Genomic DNA, 16487 nt, shown 5'->3' with positions numbered 1-16487 from the left:
CTCCCGAGCCACTCACTTCTCTCTGTAAAAAAAATCAATAAGGTGTCTTTTTTGTAATAAAAAGATGCAGCCCTGTTCCATATTTAGGGCAGGAAATTCTTTTTTTTTTTTAATATATTTTATTGATTTTTTCACAGAGAGGAAGGGAGAGAGACAGAGAGTTAGAAACATCGATGAGAGAGAAACATCGATCAGCTGCCTCCTGCACATCTCCTACTGGGGATGTGCCAGCAACCAAGGTACATGCCCTTGACCGGAATCGAACCTGGGACCTTTCAGTCCGCAGGCCGACGCTCTATCCACTGAGCCAAACTGGTTTCGGCTAATTTTTGGCATTTTAATTAGGATGTGTCTGGGCTTGGTTCTGTTTGGGTTCTTCTTGTTTAGGGTTCTCTGTGCCTCCTGAGCTTGTGTGACTTTTTCCTTTTCCAGGTTAGGGAAGTTTCCTACCATTATTTCTTCAAACACCTTCTCTATTCCTTTCTATTCTAATATTGTTACGTTTCACATTGTCCCACAGCTTCCTTAAGCTGTCATCCTGTTTTTTAATTGTTTTTTCTTTTTGGTTCTCTGATTGAGTGATATTTTCAACTGTCTTCTAATTCACTGATCGATCCTCAGCTTCCCCTAATCTTCTGTGTATTCCTTCCAATGTGTTCTTTATTTGTGTTATGTCATTCTTTATCTCAGACTGTTCTTTTTTCATAGTTACTATACCTTTTTTCATACTGTTGAGCATTTTTAACATCATTACTCTATACTGTTTCAGATAAATTTCTTATCTCTGCTTCATTTATCTCTTCTGGAGAATTCATTCGCTGGTTCTTTCATTTGGGGGTTGTTTCTTTGTTTCCTCATTTTGGTTGTTTGGGTTTGTGACTATGTTACAGGTAGATCCTCTGTACCTCTCAATCTCTAGTGCAGGATAGTCTTAAAGGCTGTTTCTGACTAATTGGATCAGGCAAAGAGTCAAAGCCTCCATAGACCGCCCCTGTCTACAGACTTGAGTTGCCCCCAGGCAATCGTCCTCAGGTGTGGCAAGAGTTTTTTCAACAGGGTGGGGCAGTTGTTTATGCCTGGAGGCTAATAGTTCATTTTAATTTCTTTTTTTTTTTTTTTTAAATATATTTTTATTGATTTTTTTACAGAGAGGAAGGGAGAGGGATAGAGAGTTAGAAACGTTGAAGAGAGAGAAACATCGACCAGCTGCCTCCTGCACACCTCCCACTGGGGATGTGCCCACAACCAAGGTACATGCCCTTGACGGGAATCGTGGCAAGAGTTTTTTCAACAGGGTGGGGCAGTTGTTTATGCCTGGAGGGTTTGGCTCATTTTAATTTCTTCAGTGGCCTCAGGGCAAGCTGTTTTCCAATAGGGTGTGTCCACTGTCTTCCCCTCAGGTAATGCAGATGTCTATGTGGGAAAGATGTCCTCTGCTTTGTGAGGGAATGACTCATCCCAGGAAACTTGGGGTGTCTGCCTTCTGAGCTCTATCCCCCAAGTCCCCAGTCCTGGATTCTGCTCTCACAGGTCCAGTCCACTTCACCCTCCCTCTGCTGGAGCACAAGGTGGGTGGCTCCACAGGGAATTTTTGTGCGTTGACCCCTTTAAGAGGGTGCCCAAACTTTCAGCTGCCACTCCCTGGCAGACAGCAACCCACTGCTTTTCATAGCTAGATGTTATGTGGGTACCCTCCTCAGTTTGGTGCTCTCTGCTGGGCAGCCCAGCTTGGGGATTAGATCCCTGAGTTCTCAGTGGCACCCCGCCCCTGCAGCTGAGATCTCTCTCCGGGACTTCAGTTGCTATCTGTGGGTGCCCAGCTAGCCCTTTCTCGGTGCTGCCCCTTCTACCATTCTCCACCTTCGGTCCTTGGGTATCAGGGTTCTCTCCTGGGAGCATGTCTGTGCAGCATTCTCCTACTCTCTCTTTCTTCTTCAATTTGACCTGCTTTCTGATGTAGCTAAACTTTTTTCCAGCCCAGTGAAGCACCCCAACTACGCTTTCAGGTAATTGTCAGCAACACAGCAGTAAATATCAACACAAAGCAGATTATTATTATAGGTCATACAGGAAGAAAAAAGGTAAAATATTAACTGCAGCAGTGTTTGACTGTATTCTGCGCAGTGAGAAAACCTGAAGTCATTTTCAAGTTCCACCATTTCTTCTTTGCAGTTGGGTCAAGTTTCTAAAACTTTCTAAATCTCCGTTTTCTGGCTAATGAATAGAAAATAGGATTCTACCGAGTCTCCTATCTACCTACTCCAGGACTTCTGTGAGGATCAAATGAGATGAGGAACGGGAAAACGTTTCACATACATTTGGTTAAAGTGTGAAATGAAACAGACTATCCTTAAACTTGACTTTCTTCACAGTACTTCCTAATTAGATTTTTTTCTTCTGCTTTTCCTGATTAGTTTCTTTAGTTACTCTTATTAGACTCTCAATGCTGGTAGTTGGCCTTACTTTGCATGGCTTCTGCCAATCCTTTACTACATGAAAATGGTTTCTTGACATAAAGTATCTCCTCCTTCCCGTTTATCATACTTGTGTGATTTTTCTCCTTCCTGCTTCTCTGGGTAAATGATAGCTAAAACTTACCTATAAATCTGTATTTCTAAGCCTTATTTTAAGTGCTTTTATATACATTAACTCAGTTCCTGCAGTAGCTCTTTGAGCATTCTTCACATTTCTATTTTACAGATGAGAAAACGAAGGCACTGTGAAATTAACTTCCCAGGCATTCTGCCAGAGAAAAAATGCTCTTAACTATATCATTATGCTTTTCCATGGGCCTCACTTATCCTTTAGGTCCCAGCCAACTAGTAGTTAGTCCTCTAACTAACTACTTTGGCCCATTTTGACACCGGTCTTATAGCAGAAGAAATCCCTATTGATGTAGTTTAGGTCTTAGATTATATGTGATAACTGTAGTAAATTGATGTCATTTAGAATATATAATATATGTATAGCTGAAGAACGGGCAACATTAATTTTATGCCCTGTTTGTTAGGTCAAGGTCCCTTTGACCTTGACTGGAAAGCAAAAGAGGAAGTACTGGTTTCCTGTAAGTGTGTTACTGGAAGAATGTCATAACTAAAGAACTAGAAATAAATGTTTTAGAGTAGGTGTTAATTCAGATCTTTGATGTTTATTCTCTTTATAGAGGTAAAAAGTATGGAGAGACAGCTAATGAGTGTGGAGAAGCTTTCTTTTTCTATGGGAAATCTCTTCTGGAGTTGGCAAGGTATGTCTTTGAAGTCACAATTTATAAGTAGAATGTTTTGTATCACCACAATGGTCTATTTAAAAACTTTAGTTTCTTTGTTTGCTAAGATTGTTTACTAGCTTGAGATTTCACATGAACTAAGTGAGACTAATTTTACTAAGAAATAGGAAATTAGGGAGAGCATGGAAGTTTTTTGAAAGGCACTTCATGCAAAGAGTAAAATTATACATAAGTTTTGACTTTGGGGTCAGAAAACACTAGCAAATGAATATGTCTAACAAATAAAACTTATAAGTAGTCTTAATTATTGTAAAGTTGTTGTGTGGTTTCCACCAGAAATTATTCACCAGGATAAAATACATTGAGGGCACATGAAACTAGCAAATTATCTATGATCTATTTAATATCAGTTCTACTAAGTTTTCTAGTTTTATAGAGCATTCTGGTGATTTTCGTAATAATCTTGCCAGAATGGTTTTTTGTTCTTTCCCCCCTTTTAAGGAAATGTCAGTGGGTGTGAAGCTTGGGAAATATGGCCCTATTATAAGGGAAATATATACTGATCTTGTTCTTTTATAAGAGTCACCAATACTTTTTAGTACCTGAAGGTTATACTTATTCCTTCACTGTTCTCTCAGCCTTAATTTATAGAAGTTTTATAGGAACACCTACTTTATATTCTCTGCATTTGCTTACTCTTCTGTTGCTTTTATAATATAGGATTACAGTTTCTGTCGTAAATTGTTACGTTCTAGTCATCATGCCTTTAGTACTTTTTCCTTTTCTCCTAGAATGGAGAATGGTGTTTTGGGAAATGCCCTGGAAGGTGTGCATGTGGAAGAGGAAGAAGGAGAAAAAACAGAAGAAGAATCGCTGGTAGAAAATAATGATAACATAGATGGTATGTGGAGGTGCATGTGGCATTCAAGAGATACAACATATATTTCTTGTGCACAAGTGACGGAGATAGTCTCTTCCTATCCAGGATCATCTATAAGATGCCTAGGTGATAACCTGCATCGGGTGGAGACTTCAGTGGAAGTAGCTGATTACAAAAAGTGACTAGGTTTTTTGTTTGGTTGTTTTTTAAGAGGATAACTTATTTTTTTAAAAACTCTGTGCCACTCAGTTATTTTAATAGCAGTGCTTTCAGAGCCCTTTTACATTTTTTGTGTGTAAGAAATTCAAATGTTAATTTCTAAGCCGAGTTTGGCCAATCAGATGGAGGTCTATAATGTTTAGAGGAGAATGTAAAGCTTGGCATCTCCACTAATTGATATTCAGAATGCTCAAGCTAATTTAGGGAGCTTGGGTTTCTTTCGCAATAAGTTGCACTGCTAGATGGGACTTTACCTTTGCTTTTCTTAAAGGGGCAGATAATTTGTAGGCCATCCGCTAAAACTTAAGCCAGGCTGTTTGAAGGGTTTAAAGGGAATGTGTTTTTAGTTTCCATTTATGCCTTTAACATTAAACTCGAAGACATGTTTATGCTTCATGTTCTTTAACCATGTAGAGGAAGCAAGGGAAGAGTTGAGAGAACAGGTTTATGACGCCATGGGAGAAAAAGAAGCAAAAAAACCAGAAGACAAGTCTTTGGTAAAGCCTGAAATTGATAAAGAACAGGAGACTGAAATGGAGAAGGGTGAAAGAGAAGATATGGATATAAGTGAGCCTGCAGAGTTACTACAGGAAAAAGTTGAATCAACTCCAGATCATTTAACTGAAACCACTGAAGAGGCAAAAGGTGTAGCAGTATCAGAAGGACTGATTGAAGCTGAGGTCATTGCTGGGAAGCCAGAAAACGAAGCACCTGATGTTGAGGAAGGAAAATCAGTTTCTGTAACTGATGTCCAAGAAGAGTACAGCGAAAAAGGGGGTCAGGAGAAACAGGAAGAAGTAATTGTGAACATAGAGGAGAAGCCAAAAGAAGCTTCAGAAGAGCAGCCTACTGTGACTCTAGAAAAGCAGGCCACTGCAGTGGAGGTAGAAGCAGAGCCTATAGATACAGCAGTTGAGCCGGTGGATGTGGGTGGGGATGAGCCAAAGGAGCAGGTAGCTGCCTCTAAAAATGATCCAGGAAAAGCTGTTCCTGAGCAGTTGGTAGGGCAAGAAATGCCTCCTGCTGAAGAGTCACCAGAGTTGACAACAGAGGCTGCAAAAGATGGATCACAAGTCTCTGAGAATCCTGGGCAGGAGGTCAAAGTTCTCCCTAAGGATGGTACAGTCAGTGGACTGTCAGCTGCAGGAGATGAGACTCCTGAACCAGAGACTAATGCAGAAGGATTAACAGAAAGAAATGATGGCACAGGACTAGAAGAGGGCAGGGCAGAGTTGGTTCCTAACCAGGAGGAGACTAAGCTATCTCTAGAAGAGTCTGGGGCAGCTGGAGATGGGTTTGAGACCAAGGTAGCCCAGGGGGGTACTGAGAAATCCCCTGAAGACAAAGTTAAGATAACTGCTAATGAAGAAACACAAGAGAGAGAAGAACAGATGAAAGAGGGTGAAGGTAACCGGGATATGCAAGACCTGCAGTGGGTGGAGTACATTCTGGATTTGACTCACTAATCATGGGTAAAAGTCAGTCTTCCATTCAGGATTTTCCGTCTGCCTTTGGATTAGGAAAGGGCTAAATGAAAATGGGGGTAGTTTAAAAAGGTTGTGATAAGTTGAGCAAGTTAAATCAAAAGCAAGACTTCTTTAGCTGGCTTATAAACTAACGCTTTTACTAACTGCAAAATAGGCCTTCTTTGATTTCTGAGACTTGGCTAGCTATTAGTAACTTGTACCATACTAGCCAGTAAAGCTGGATGGGGGTGGGGTCAGTAGGGAAATAGTGGGCTAGGCTGGCAGAGAATGCTGAATGGATGTTCACTTGCATGCCCCTGAATTGTTTTACTTGCTGTTCACATGGTTCCTTTTTTCTGCTTTAGGAAGCAGGATTAGAGCAGTAGAATCCACTGAACCTGGTACACTTAAACAGGCATGCCATTTAAATTCAAGTTCACTCTTGAAGGCTATATTATCAGAGTGAAAGAATTCTGGTAACCCTCTTTAAGTCTTCAGAAGTATTTAAAGGCTATTCACATTAGTTAAAATTAGACCCTTCCAAAAGATAACAAAAACTTTATTGGCCGCCTTGCTACTTTATCCCCTCGTGCTTGCTTTGGTTGCCAATCTGAAATTTTTGTTACTTAAACATTATAAAGTGGGTACTTTATATAGTATTATTTAGTCTACTTTTGATTCAACTTAACCAACATGTATAAGCCTCTAATTAGTAATTATATAATTGGCACATCTGAATTAAGTTGTACTATGATTTGAGGATTCTGCTGTCTATAAGGTTCATCTAACGTTGGTATTAATAACCACAAATGTATACCAATTAATCATATAATTGACAGACTAAGATTTTTAAAGACCCATTATCAATATTTGTAGCTCATTCTGATAAACTTGTACCTATGTGCAGGTCCTTGCACTCCAGCCAGCACAGGCATGGTAATCAGAAGTGAATTTGGCTCTAAATGGTAGCACCATTGGACTGTTCATGGGCTTTTAGAAATTCGTTTAGGTAAAGCACAGAACTGAACTTCTCAATTTTTAAAAACTCCCATGTCTTGATCTTTAACGATAGTGAGCAAGAATAGTAAAAGCTCTGCTGGCTCTTACAGTTGGACTTTGAGTTAAAGCTACAGTAGAGATGTCATATTTCTCCACAGTTTGTTCAAAAACTATTCAGTTGGATCATCAGTAACATGTGTTGTTAGAGCTCTCCCATACATACATATCTCTTATTCTGTAATAATGCTATGTAATAAGTAGTATTACTCAAGTTGTAGTGATGAGGAAATTGAGGCTTAGGGTTACATTAATTGACTAGGGTCAACCAGTAAGTCCTAGTACTGGAATCCAACCCTAGATCTAACTTGAATATATTGTTTTTCCTAAGCAGCCTCACTCTGAGGAAAGTAACTTTTTTTTTTTTTTTTTTTTTAATATATTTTATTGATTTCTTACAGAGAGGAAGGGAGAGGGATAGAGAGCCAGAAACGTCGATGAGAGAGAAACATCGATCAGCCGCCTCCTGCACACCCCTATTGGGGATGTGCCCGCAACCAAGGTACATGCCCTTGACCGGAATCGAACCTGGGACCTTTCAGTCCACAGGCCGACGCTCTATCCACTGAGCCAAGCCGGCTAGGGCTGAGGAAAGTAACTTTTATCTTCTCCCTTAACCACCTCTTATCAGAAATTTATGTGACAACACAATTGCAGAAATCTTGTGGTTTTCTCTTAAAACTCCATTTCTTACCACCTCTTAAGCTGTGCATATCCCTAATGAAGAATATTGGTCTGGTATTATTTCTAGTGTCATGCTAGATATGATTGGTAAGTTAATAGAATTTTAATATTGGAGGCATAAATCTTGGCCACACTCAGTTGGACTATACTAGTCAATCTGTAGTGGTTATCCTGTGAGAAGGCTAGAATAGCTCGAAAATCATATTGCCTTTACTTTGCTTTTAGCTACAAGATCAGAAAAATGGTATAAAATAGTGTCTCCCCTTTTCTCAGAAAGATGATAGGCATACCACATGATTCCATTTTTAGAGAATCTTGGAAAATATGTTAACAGCTCTCTGGACATCAGGGCATTTCTATTAATACCTGAGTATTGGTTCCCAGGTTGGAAAGTGTCTTAAAGTAGTGGCTTTCTTATTAACCTAGCTTCCTCTCCATCATTCCATGAGGGTAGTACAGATTCCTTGAGAAAAACCTGTATTTTTCTCACCTATGTAAGAATTGTAATTTAAAAATTTGATATAAAACTCCAAAAAATTAGGTATATTTTACCAAATTAGATGTCATCTTCTAACATTCTAGTATGAGTAGGAACAGATACCCGATCATTAAGAACAGATAGAATAACAAATATTTTGTCAATTTTTTCTGCAAATTGAGAAGACAAAGAGGCTACATAGATCCTTACAACCTGTCATTACATAATCTATTAGAAGACAGCATTGTCAAGTCAGTAAGACCACTCATCTAGTTTAACATGAGGGAACTAAGTACACAAACCACTTGGAAATTTGGTATGGAAGAATATGCTATATGGTAATGGGTATTTGTATTTCAAAAGTACTAAATTAGCCCTGACCAGGTAGATCAGTTAGTTAGAGTATCATCCCAATATGCTGAGGTTGCAGGTTCAATTCCTGGTTAGGGAACATAAGAAGCAGCAAATGAATAGATAAATAAGTGAAACAACAAATCAGTCTTTCCCTTCCTCTCTCTAAAATCAATTCATTTCTATATTTACATTCTCACAGTAGGTTGTTAGGAGACAATATTTGAGCTCTTTTACTGGTGTTAACAATATTAGTGAAAGATATAAAAGGTAGTAGCACATTATACACAATTTATGAATTGTTCGTTACCCCGAAAAGCCCATTTTAATCACATGGCATTCTGAACTTTACATGCTGTGTAGAGCTAATTATTAATAGTCCTTATAGGTTATTGACTTGTGAGTGTATGTCAATAAGGTAAAATATGGTGTCATTATGGCTGCAGATTTTAACATGTTGCTGGAGTGAAATAACTGGTTATAGTACTTTTCACTCAAATTCTGTACATGCTAAAGCTGGCTGGAGTCTGTGACATGCTCACTGGTGAGAGTTGGTAAAGGCTATGCTTTTCTCTCCACAGCTCCATTGTGGAAAAGCTAGTCTGTTCAGGATTCTTGCTCTGAATGAAGTAGAGAATTTTAACTTTTAGTACTTTCTCAGCTTTTTCGTAGTATCTAAAAAGGAGCTTAAAGATGCCAGGAACACTGGCTAAAGATGCCTCCAAATTGCTTCTGGCTGAGTATATGGGAAGTTGTTGACATTGAACAAGAGGCAGTAACTAAACTGTCTTCATCTGAATGATCTAAATCAGGGGTGGGAAACCTTTTCTCTTTTTTCCTGCCAAGGGCCATTATAACATCATTTGCTTAATATAATTCACTTAATATAAATTTATGTTGCTATGAAAAAAAGCTTATTTGTTGAGTTTCCAGTCCTGCCTGCAATTACCTTAGGAAGGCCAGACGAAGTGATTTCTGAGGCATTATACGGGACCACAGGCCGGACCTTCCTCACCCCTGATCTAGATTAACTTTTAGAAGATAAACACTTAGCATTTGATTGTTAAAGGTCTGAATTATAGACACTACAAGATAAGACTTGAATTAGACTAATCCCTGGCCTTATTTATATCAGCCAGTTCAAATGTTGGTTGGTTTGCCTTAGCATCGGGCCTGTCCTACCCCAGAATATAGGTTATTTCACAGATGCTTATTGGAATCTGACTAGTCAAAAGATACCTTAGTATTCTCAATACTGAGGAATTTTTGCTTGCAGAAACTGAGGGCTCAGAAGAAGAGGATAAAGAAAATGACAAGGCTGAAGAAACACCAAATGATTTAGTTCTTGAAAACAAGGTAATCATTTGCTCAATATATTTTGCTTCCTTATTTTAGGGCTGTAGTTTTATTAGTTAGTATATGTGTGACTATTCATGTCTAGACATCCATTTGATCTCATTGTTAAGACCCACTGCAGGTTTTAGGGAAAAGTCTGAATTTTGAATCCTATGTCAGGTTTTTTTAAGCCATACTAAATTATCTATTTAGGTTTGTAATCTAAAGATGCCTGTCTTGTACTTCTGCCTAATACCAATGATTTGGATATACTTTAGTCACTTCAAGAAAATGAAGAGGAGGAGATTGGGAACCTAGAGCTTGCCTGGGATATGCTGGATTTAGCAAAGATCATTTTTAAAAGGTAAAACTCTTGGTGCTTCTAGGCCAGCGGTTCTCAACCTGTGGGTCACGACCATCGGAAAACACATAGAGCATATCAGATATTTACATTACAATTCATAACAGTAGCAAAATTACAGTTATGAAGTAGTAATGAAAATAATTTTATGGTTGGGGGTCACCACAACATGAGGAACTGTATTAAAGGGTCGCGGCATTAGGAAGGTTGAGAACCACTGTTCTAGGCTCAGATTGGGAGGTTGGTGGTTGCAAATAGAACCTAGTTATGGTTGGACAAATGCTGTTAAGGTTTCTGACCATATTTCCCTGTTTTAGGCAAGAAACAAAAGAAGCTCAGCTTTATGCAGCACAGGCACATCTTAAACTTGGAGAAGTTAGTGTTGAATCTGGTAATACATCTTTCATTTTACTCTTCCCCTAATGTACTCCCACCCAGTCTTTTTCAAATTCCTTTATTTATTTTTTAAAATATATTTTATTGATTTTTTTTTTTTTTTTAACATAGAGGAAGGGAGAGGGATAGAGAATTAGAAACATAGAGGAAGGGAGAGGGATAGAGAATTAGAAACATTGACGAGAGAGAAACATCAATCAGCTGCCTCCTGCACACCCCCCACTGGGAATGTGCCCGCAACCAAGGTACATGCCCTTGACTGGAATCGAACCTGGGACCCTTCAGTCCGCAGGCTGACACCCTATCCACTGAGCCAAATGGGTCAGGGCTCAAATTCCTTTAAATCAAGCTTGATCATAAATTATGGGCGGTTGGCTTTAAAAGGACAGTAGGTTTGGGTCCCTATAGTCCAGGGGTCCTCAAACTTTTTAAACGGGGCCAGTTCACTGTCCCTCAGACTGTTGGAGGGCCGACTATAGTTTAAAAAAAAACTATGAACAAGTTCCTATGCACACTGCACATATCTTATTTTGAAGTAAAAAAACAAAATGGGAACAAATACAATATTTGTATTTGCATGTGGCCCACGGGCCGTAGTTTGAGGAACCCTGCTATAGTCCCTAGAACAGTGAATAGTCTTTCCTAAAAGTCACTCTAACTGAAAGTCTTAGTCATTTTGATGTTTTTTATAATCAAGGATCATGAAATGTAAATTGGGGAGCATTCCCCCAGAATAGTCTAAAATTTAGAAGTACTATAGTATTAAATGCAAATGCTTGCTATTGTTTTTCTCTTCATTAGAGAATTATGTCCAAGCTGTGGAGGAATTCCAGGCTTGCCTAAACCTGCAAGAGCAGTACCTAGAAGCCCATGACCGTCTCCTTGCAGAGACCCACTACCAGTTGGGCTTGGCCTATGGGTACAACTCTCAGTATGATGAGGCAGTGGCACAGTTTGGCAAATCTATTGAAGTCATTGAGAAGAGAATGGGTGAGTGAGCATCAGTTGTTTTCACAATGATTTTGATGGATCCAGTTATTGACAAGGTAAAAGTGAATCTTTTTGTGGTAATTTACTGACCACTTCAACCTTTGTAGCTGTACTTGATGAGCAGATGAAGGAGGCTGAAGGATCACGTACTGAATATGAGAAAGAAATTGAGGAGCTGAAGGAACTGCTACCTGAAATTAGAGAGAAGATAGAAGATGCAAAGGAGTCCCAGCATAGTGGAAATGTAGCTGAATTGGCTCTGAAAGCAACTCTGGTTGGTTTGGTTTCCTTTTCAAGTTTTGATAATAACATGTTCAATATTGTTGAAGGCATTGTGGTATTAGTGTTCTGTTGGCTAGGAATCTTAGGTATAACATGGTTTCCAGGGAGTTGGAAGTCAGAGGGAACGTGAGAACTCATCTAGATATTCCTATCAGATAGTATAATGCTTAAGACAGTACACTTCGGATTGCGTTTGACTCCTATCTTTGCTGTTTACTATATATGACCATGAGCGTGTTTACTTTTCTTTGCCTTAGTTGTCTGATCTGTAAAATGGGGATGAAAATAGTACCTGTATGTTAAGACATTTCTAATGGTGTAAGACAAATAGTATTTGTTTGATAACTGTAAACGGTTGTGTCCATCTCTGAGAATTCCTCTGTATTGATTAGTGAGGTGTTTGAAAGCTTTTAACCCCAGATTGCCTGGATCTGCCTTTTGGTGCTAGGGTGTCAGGATGATAGGATATGGAGGATTTGGTTTAATTTTTTTTTCTTTTTTAATATATTTTTATTGATTTCAGAGAAGAAGGGAGAGGAAGAGAGAGATAGAAACATCAATGATGAGAAGGAATCATTGCTCAGCTGCCTCCTACACGTTGGACCCAGCACGCAACCCAGGCATGTGCCCTTGACTGGAATCGAACCCGGGACCCTTCGGTCTGCAGGCCAACGCTCTATCCACTGAGCCAAACCAGCAGGGCAGGTTTAATTTCTTTAGTTAGGCCTCACCCGAGGATATTTTTTTCCTCTTTCATTTTTTTAAAATACATTTTTTATTGATTTCAGAGAGGAAGGGTGAGAGATAGAAACAGCAATGATGAGAGAGAATCTTTGATCTGCTGCCTGTTGCACACCCCACACTGGGGATGGAACTGTGACCTTCTGGTTCATAGTTCGACGCTCAATCACTGAGCCACGCCAGCTGGGCTCCCCATTCATTTTTAGAGAGAGAGAAACATTGATGTGAGAGAGAAACATTGATCTGTTGCCTCCTGCACACTCCCCTGCAACCCAGGTATATGCCCTTGCCTGGGAATGGAAACCCAGACTCTTGAGTCCACAGGCTGATACTCTAATCAGTGTGCCAAACTGGCCAAGGCTTGGTTTAATTTCAACACTCTGTTTGTATACCCCAGGTTGGGTCTGGCAGGTAACAGGCATAGGTAGAGAGGGTAGACAGTGTTGCTGCTATATGGGGCCACTATTATTTGAGGTCTTAATCAGTTGCTTTGATGGTGGGTACCTGTTGTAGGACTGTGGGTGACCGGATGGCTTCTATCCTGGGACCCACTGCAGTTTGTCATCTTCACAGGTAGAGAGCGCTACTTCAGGTTTCACTCCTAGTGTAGGAGGCTCTTCAGTCTCCATGGTGAGTATTCAGGTTTTTTGTTTTGTCTCTTTAATATTAGACCTCATTCTTTGTCTCATGTGGCTAGCTATTCATTGCTAACAAAGGCTTCCTTTTTGTCAGATTGCCAGTAGAAAATCAACAGATGGTGCTTCCTCATCAAATTGTGTGACTGATATTTCCCACCTTGTCAGAAAGAAGGTAAATTTACATGTGATCATTTCTTTTCTTTTTTTCTTTTTTCCCAAATACACAAGGAATACCTTTCCTGGTGCAAAGAAATTTGCAAAGGTGGTAAGGATTTGCAAGTAAAGATAGTTTTCATCCCTACCCAGGTAGCTCAGTTGGTTAGTGTCGTTCCACTGTGCCAGGGTTGCTAGTTCAATCCCTAGTCAGGGCACTTACAAGAATCAACCAAGGGATGAATAAATAAGTAAATAGAAATAGATGTTTCTCTCTTCCTCTCCCACTCTCTCTTCCTCTCTCTAAATAAAGTCAATTTTTAAAAAGATACTTTTCCCTTGCATACCTCTTAAAGCAAAACTCACCTGGCCCAAGGACTCATCCGGAAAGCTATTGAGGAGGATTGGTCAGATTGGCTTCTGTTAGTAAGCTGGCAGGTTTTCTTTCAAGTCATTTAGTAGCAGACCTTCTGATGAACTCCTGTGAGTCTACCTTTTGCCTTTGGTTGCAATAGTTTTCTCTTGTGAGAGAGTCTAAAGCAACCGTGGGCAAACTACGGCCTGCGGGCCGAATCCGGCCCGTTTGAAATGAATAAAACTAAAAAAAAAAAGATCATACCCTTTTATGTAATGATGTTTACTTTGAATTTATATTAGTTCACACAAACACTCCATCCATGCTTTTGTTCCGGCCCTCCGGTCCAGTTTAAGAACCCATTGTGGCCCTCGAGTCAAAAAGTTTGCCCACCCCTGGTCTAAATCCTGCTTTATTTCCTGACTCAAATTTAGTATATGAAACTTGTGATTTGGTTACTGTTCAGATCTACTACTCACACCCAACACCCACCCCACCCTTCCATTAGAGAGGCTGAATTGGTATGTTGGGACAGACCAATTTATTCTGCTTCGCCTCCTGTGGGTTGAGAAAGACCCTAAGAGCTATGACTCCTGTTCGGGCTCTTTGCATACGATAGGGAGAGGGGTGTTAAAGAAGTGTCATTTTAAAAACATTAAACACGTTTGTTGAAGACTTTACAATTATATCTTTAGCGGAAACCGGAGGAAGAGAGTCCCCGGAAAGATGATGCAAAGAAAGCCAAACAAGAGCCGGAGGTGAATGGAGGCAGTGGGGATGCAGTCTCCAGTGGAAATGAAGTTTCTGAAAACATGGAGGAGGAGGTGGGCAGTTAAAGCAGGGCTTGGACTCTTGCCTCATTTCCCCTTGTTCTCAGGGCCTGGGGAAACCAGTCCTCCCAAGTGCATGTTCCCCACCTTGAGCCTGTTTGGATTGCTTGAGTGTAACCTTCATAAAAACAATGAGGTTATTCAGGAAACAGTTTGGTATGGACTATAGGACATCTCACTGGCCAATGGAACCTGTATACACACCACGAGTCCTGCTCTGTGAATGTATGAGAAGGCTTAATTGTCAAGACCTTGGGTCACTTCTGCTTGCTTCTTTCCATGTAATGTATGAACATTGGCTCTGTCAGCCCTATTACAGAGTGTTTAAGAAATTGGATTTATACTTTGGTCATTGCCCTTTTAGTACGGGAGTAAGGTAGAGTTTAGGGGACTTGTTTTGACTGAGGCCTACTCAGTTGTATAAGATGGAATGGCTTGAACAAGGGTGACTTATGCCCAGGCTCCCTGTTTATCTTCCAGGCTGAGAATCAGGCTGACAGCCGGGCAGCAATGGAGGGGACAGTGGAGGCTGCAGCTACAGTTGAAAGCACTGCATGTTAAGAGGGAACAGAGCCTTCCTCCCAAGGGAAAGTGTTTTTGTATATAATGTATTTTTTCACTTTTGGGGGATTTTGTATAACTTCAATAAAGATTGTATGCAAAGGTTGAGGCTTTGATGGCTTTTTTCTTACATACTTACTGAATCTGTGCCTTGAAGCACATTGGTTTTATATAGTGACTAAGAGTACTTCCCCCCCGCCCCCTTTCTGTTGAATGTTCTAATCCAAATTTCTATTTAATGTAGATGTGATCAAATCAAGTGTGGCTGCTGGCCAATGGTGCTATATTTTTTCCATTTTAAATACTTGATAGAACGCAGCTGTCTTGCAAACTTTTGGTGGTGCTGTCCCTGAATGGGGGCTACAAAAACAAGACTTGGTGACAATCTTACTCTTTGGTGCTTATACTGTGTGATGGGCTCTGTGAGCTGATAACAGCCCCTAAGCCAGGCCTTGGGTGGTACCTGTCTTTAATTATTCCCCTACTCCAACTAGGGCCATGATCCTGTCCTGGGGAAAAAACTTTGAGGGAAATTTGGGGGCATGGCTCTTGAGGAAAACTGGTATGCTGCTTGTAGAGAATTAAGCTTTCTGGACTGAAAGTGGCTAAGGGACTGACCATGATGGACACTTTGGGTGTGGTTGGAAGAATCTGGGGAGGCTGGCTGGTTGAGATATGTTATTTTCTGTACAGAAAGGTTGAACTATATCAACACTTGGAATTGTTACCAATCTGCAGTTTTGACTTCTCAAATAAACACTCCTGGAAAAAAAAAAACACTCCTGGTCTGGACTTGTGTTTAAAGATTTTAGAGTGGGATCCTGGGATTTCTGGAGCATTTCTGTGTGGAATTATAGTTGAAAGGCAGTAACTCTACTAGGGGATCTAGTACCAAAATCCCATTTAGGTCCTCAGCGATGTCCAAGGCACAGTGGTAGTGTGAGACTGGCAGAGCTGCATTTGACTCTGACCCTGACTCTTAGTTTAAAAACCTGCTTTGCATTGGGCACTATTTATCTCCAGATTATAATAAAGAGCCGGCCGGGTATGAGTCTCCTGTGATTTCAAGGCATGCGTGGGTGGGTGAGGACTTGACTCTGGGTCCCACAGTGCACCCCAGATTCTGACAGGAAGGAGATTTTCATATACATTTTACTAATTTTCTTTCATCTTAGACACTTCCATTATAGAGAAAGGGCAAATAGCAATATTCAAATACTTCCTCTAATCCCTTTTGATGTGCACAAATTTCGTGCACTGGGCCACTAGTATATGGCTACAAGATCTTCCTGTTGAGAATCTGCAAGGCTTCCTGGGGGATGTCCTGAGAAAACTTGGATTTGAATGAAGTGTGCCAATAAAACTTATTTTTAGCAAAAACAAACAAAAGCTTTGATTAAAGAGTGCTCCTTTAGTCACCTTTCAAAGAACTTCCTATATACCAGGTGATACTGCAAATACCTGACAATTTTTAATCCTCTCCTC

General features: G+C 40.1%; 1 protein-coding gene across 7 annotated transcripts in view; it reads left to right on the top strand.

Moving 5' to 3' along the window:
• Positions 1–15779, top strand: part of NASP (nuclear autoantigenic sperm protein) — a 30159-nt gene extending 14380 nt beyond the window's left edge. For 3 of the 7 annotated variants that reach the window (XM_014463814.2, XM_023761887.1, XM_023761888.1), the window contains 12 exons: positions 3164–3244; positions 4018–4127; positions 4740–5732; positions 9637–9716; positions 9974–10059; positions 10374–10447; positions 11254–11442; positions 11550–11716; positions 13039–13095; positions 13198–13275; positions 14307–14435; positions 14922–15779. In XM_014463814.2, the coding sequence (XP_014319300.1) occupies positions 3164–3244; positions 4018–4127; positions 4740–5732; positions 9637–9716; positions 9974–10059; positions 10374–10447; positions 11254–11442; positions 11550–11716; positions 13039–13095; positions 13198–13275; positions 14307–14435; positions 14922–15002 (2125 nt within the window). In that variant the 3' untranslated portion in view covers positions 15003–15779. The remainder of the gene's footprint in view (positions 1–3163; positions 3245–4017; positions 4128–4739; positions 5733–9636; positions 9717–9973; positions 10060–10373; positions 10448–11253; positions 11443–11549; positions 11717–13038; positions 13096–13197; positions 13276–14306; positions 14436–14921) is intronic. The other 4 variants (XM_014463815.2, XM_023761886.1, XM_006098166.3 and 1 more) reach the window with 4 other exon arrangements.
• Positions 15780–16487: the final 708 nt, after the last annotated feature.

Source organism: Myotis lucifugus, unplaced genomic scaffold (assembly GCF_000147115.1).
Source record: "Myotis lucifugus unplaced genomic scaffold, Myoluc2.0 scaffold_222, whole genome shotgun sequence".
Classification (NCBI taxonomy): domain Eukaryota; kingdom Metazoa; phylum Chordata; class Mammalia; order Chiroptera; family Vespertilionidae; genus Myotis; species Myotis lucifugus.
Note: the sequence above shows the minus strand (reverse complement) of the source record. Positions and strands in the feature narration are given on the sequence as shown.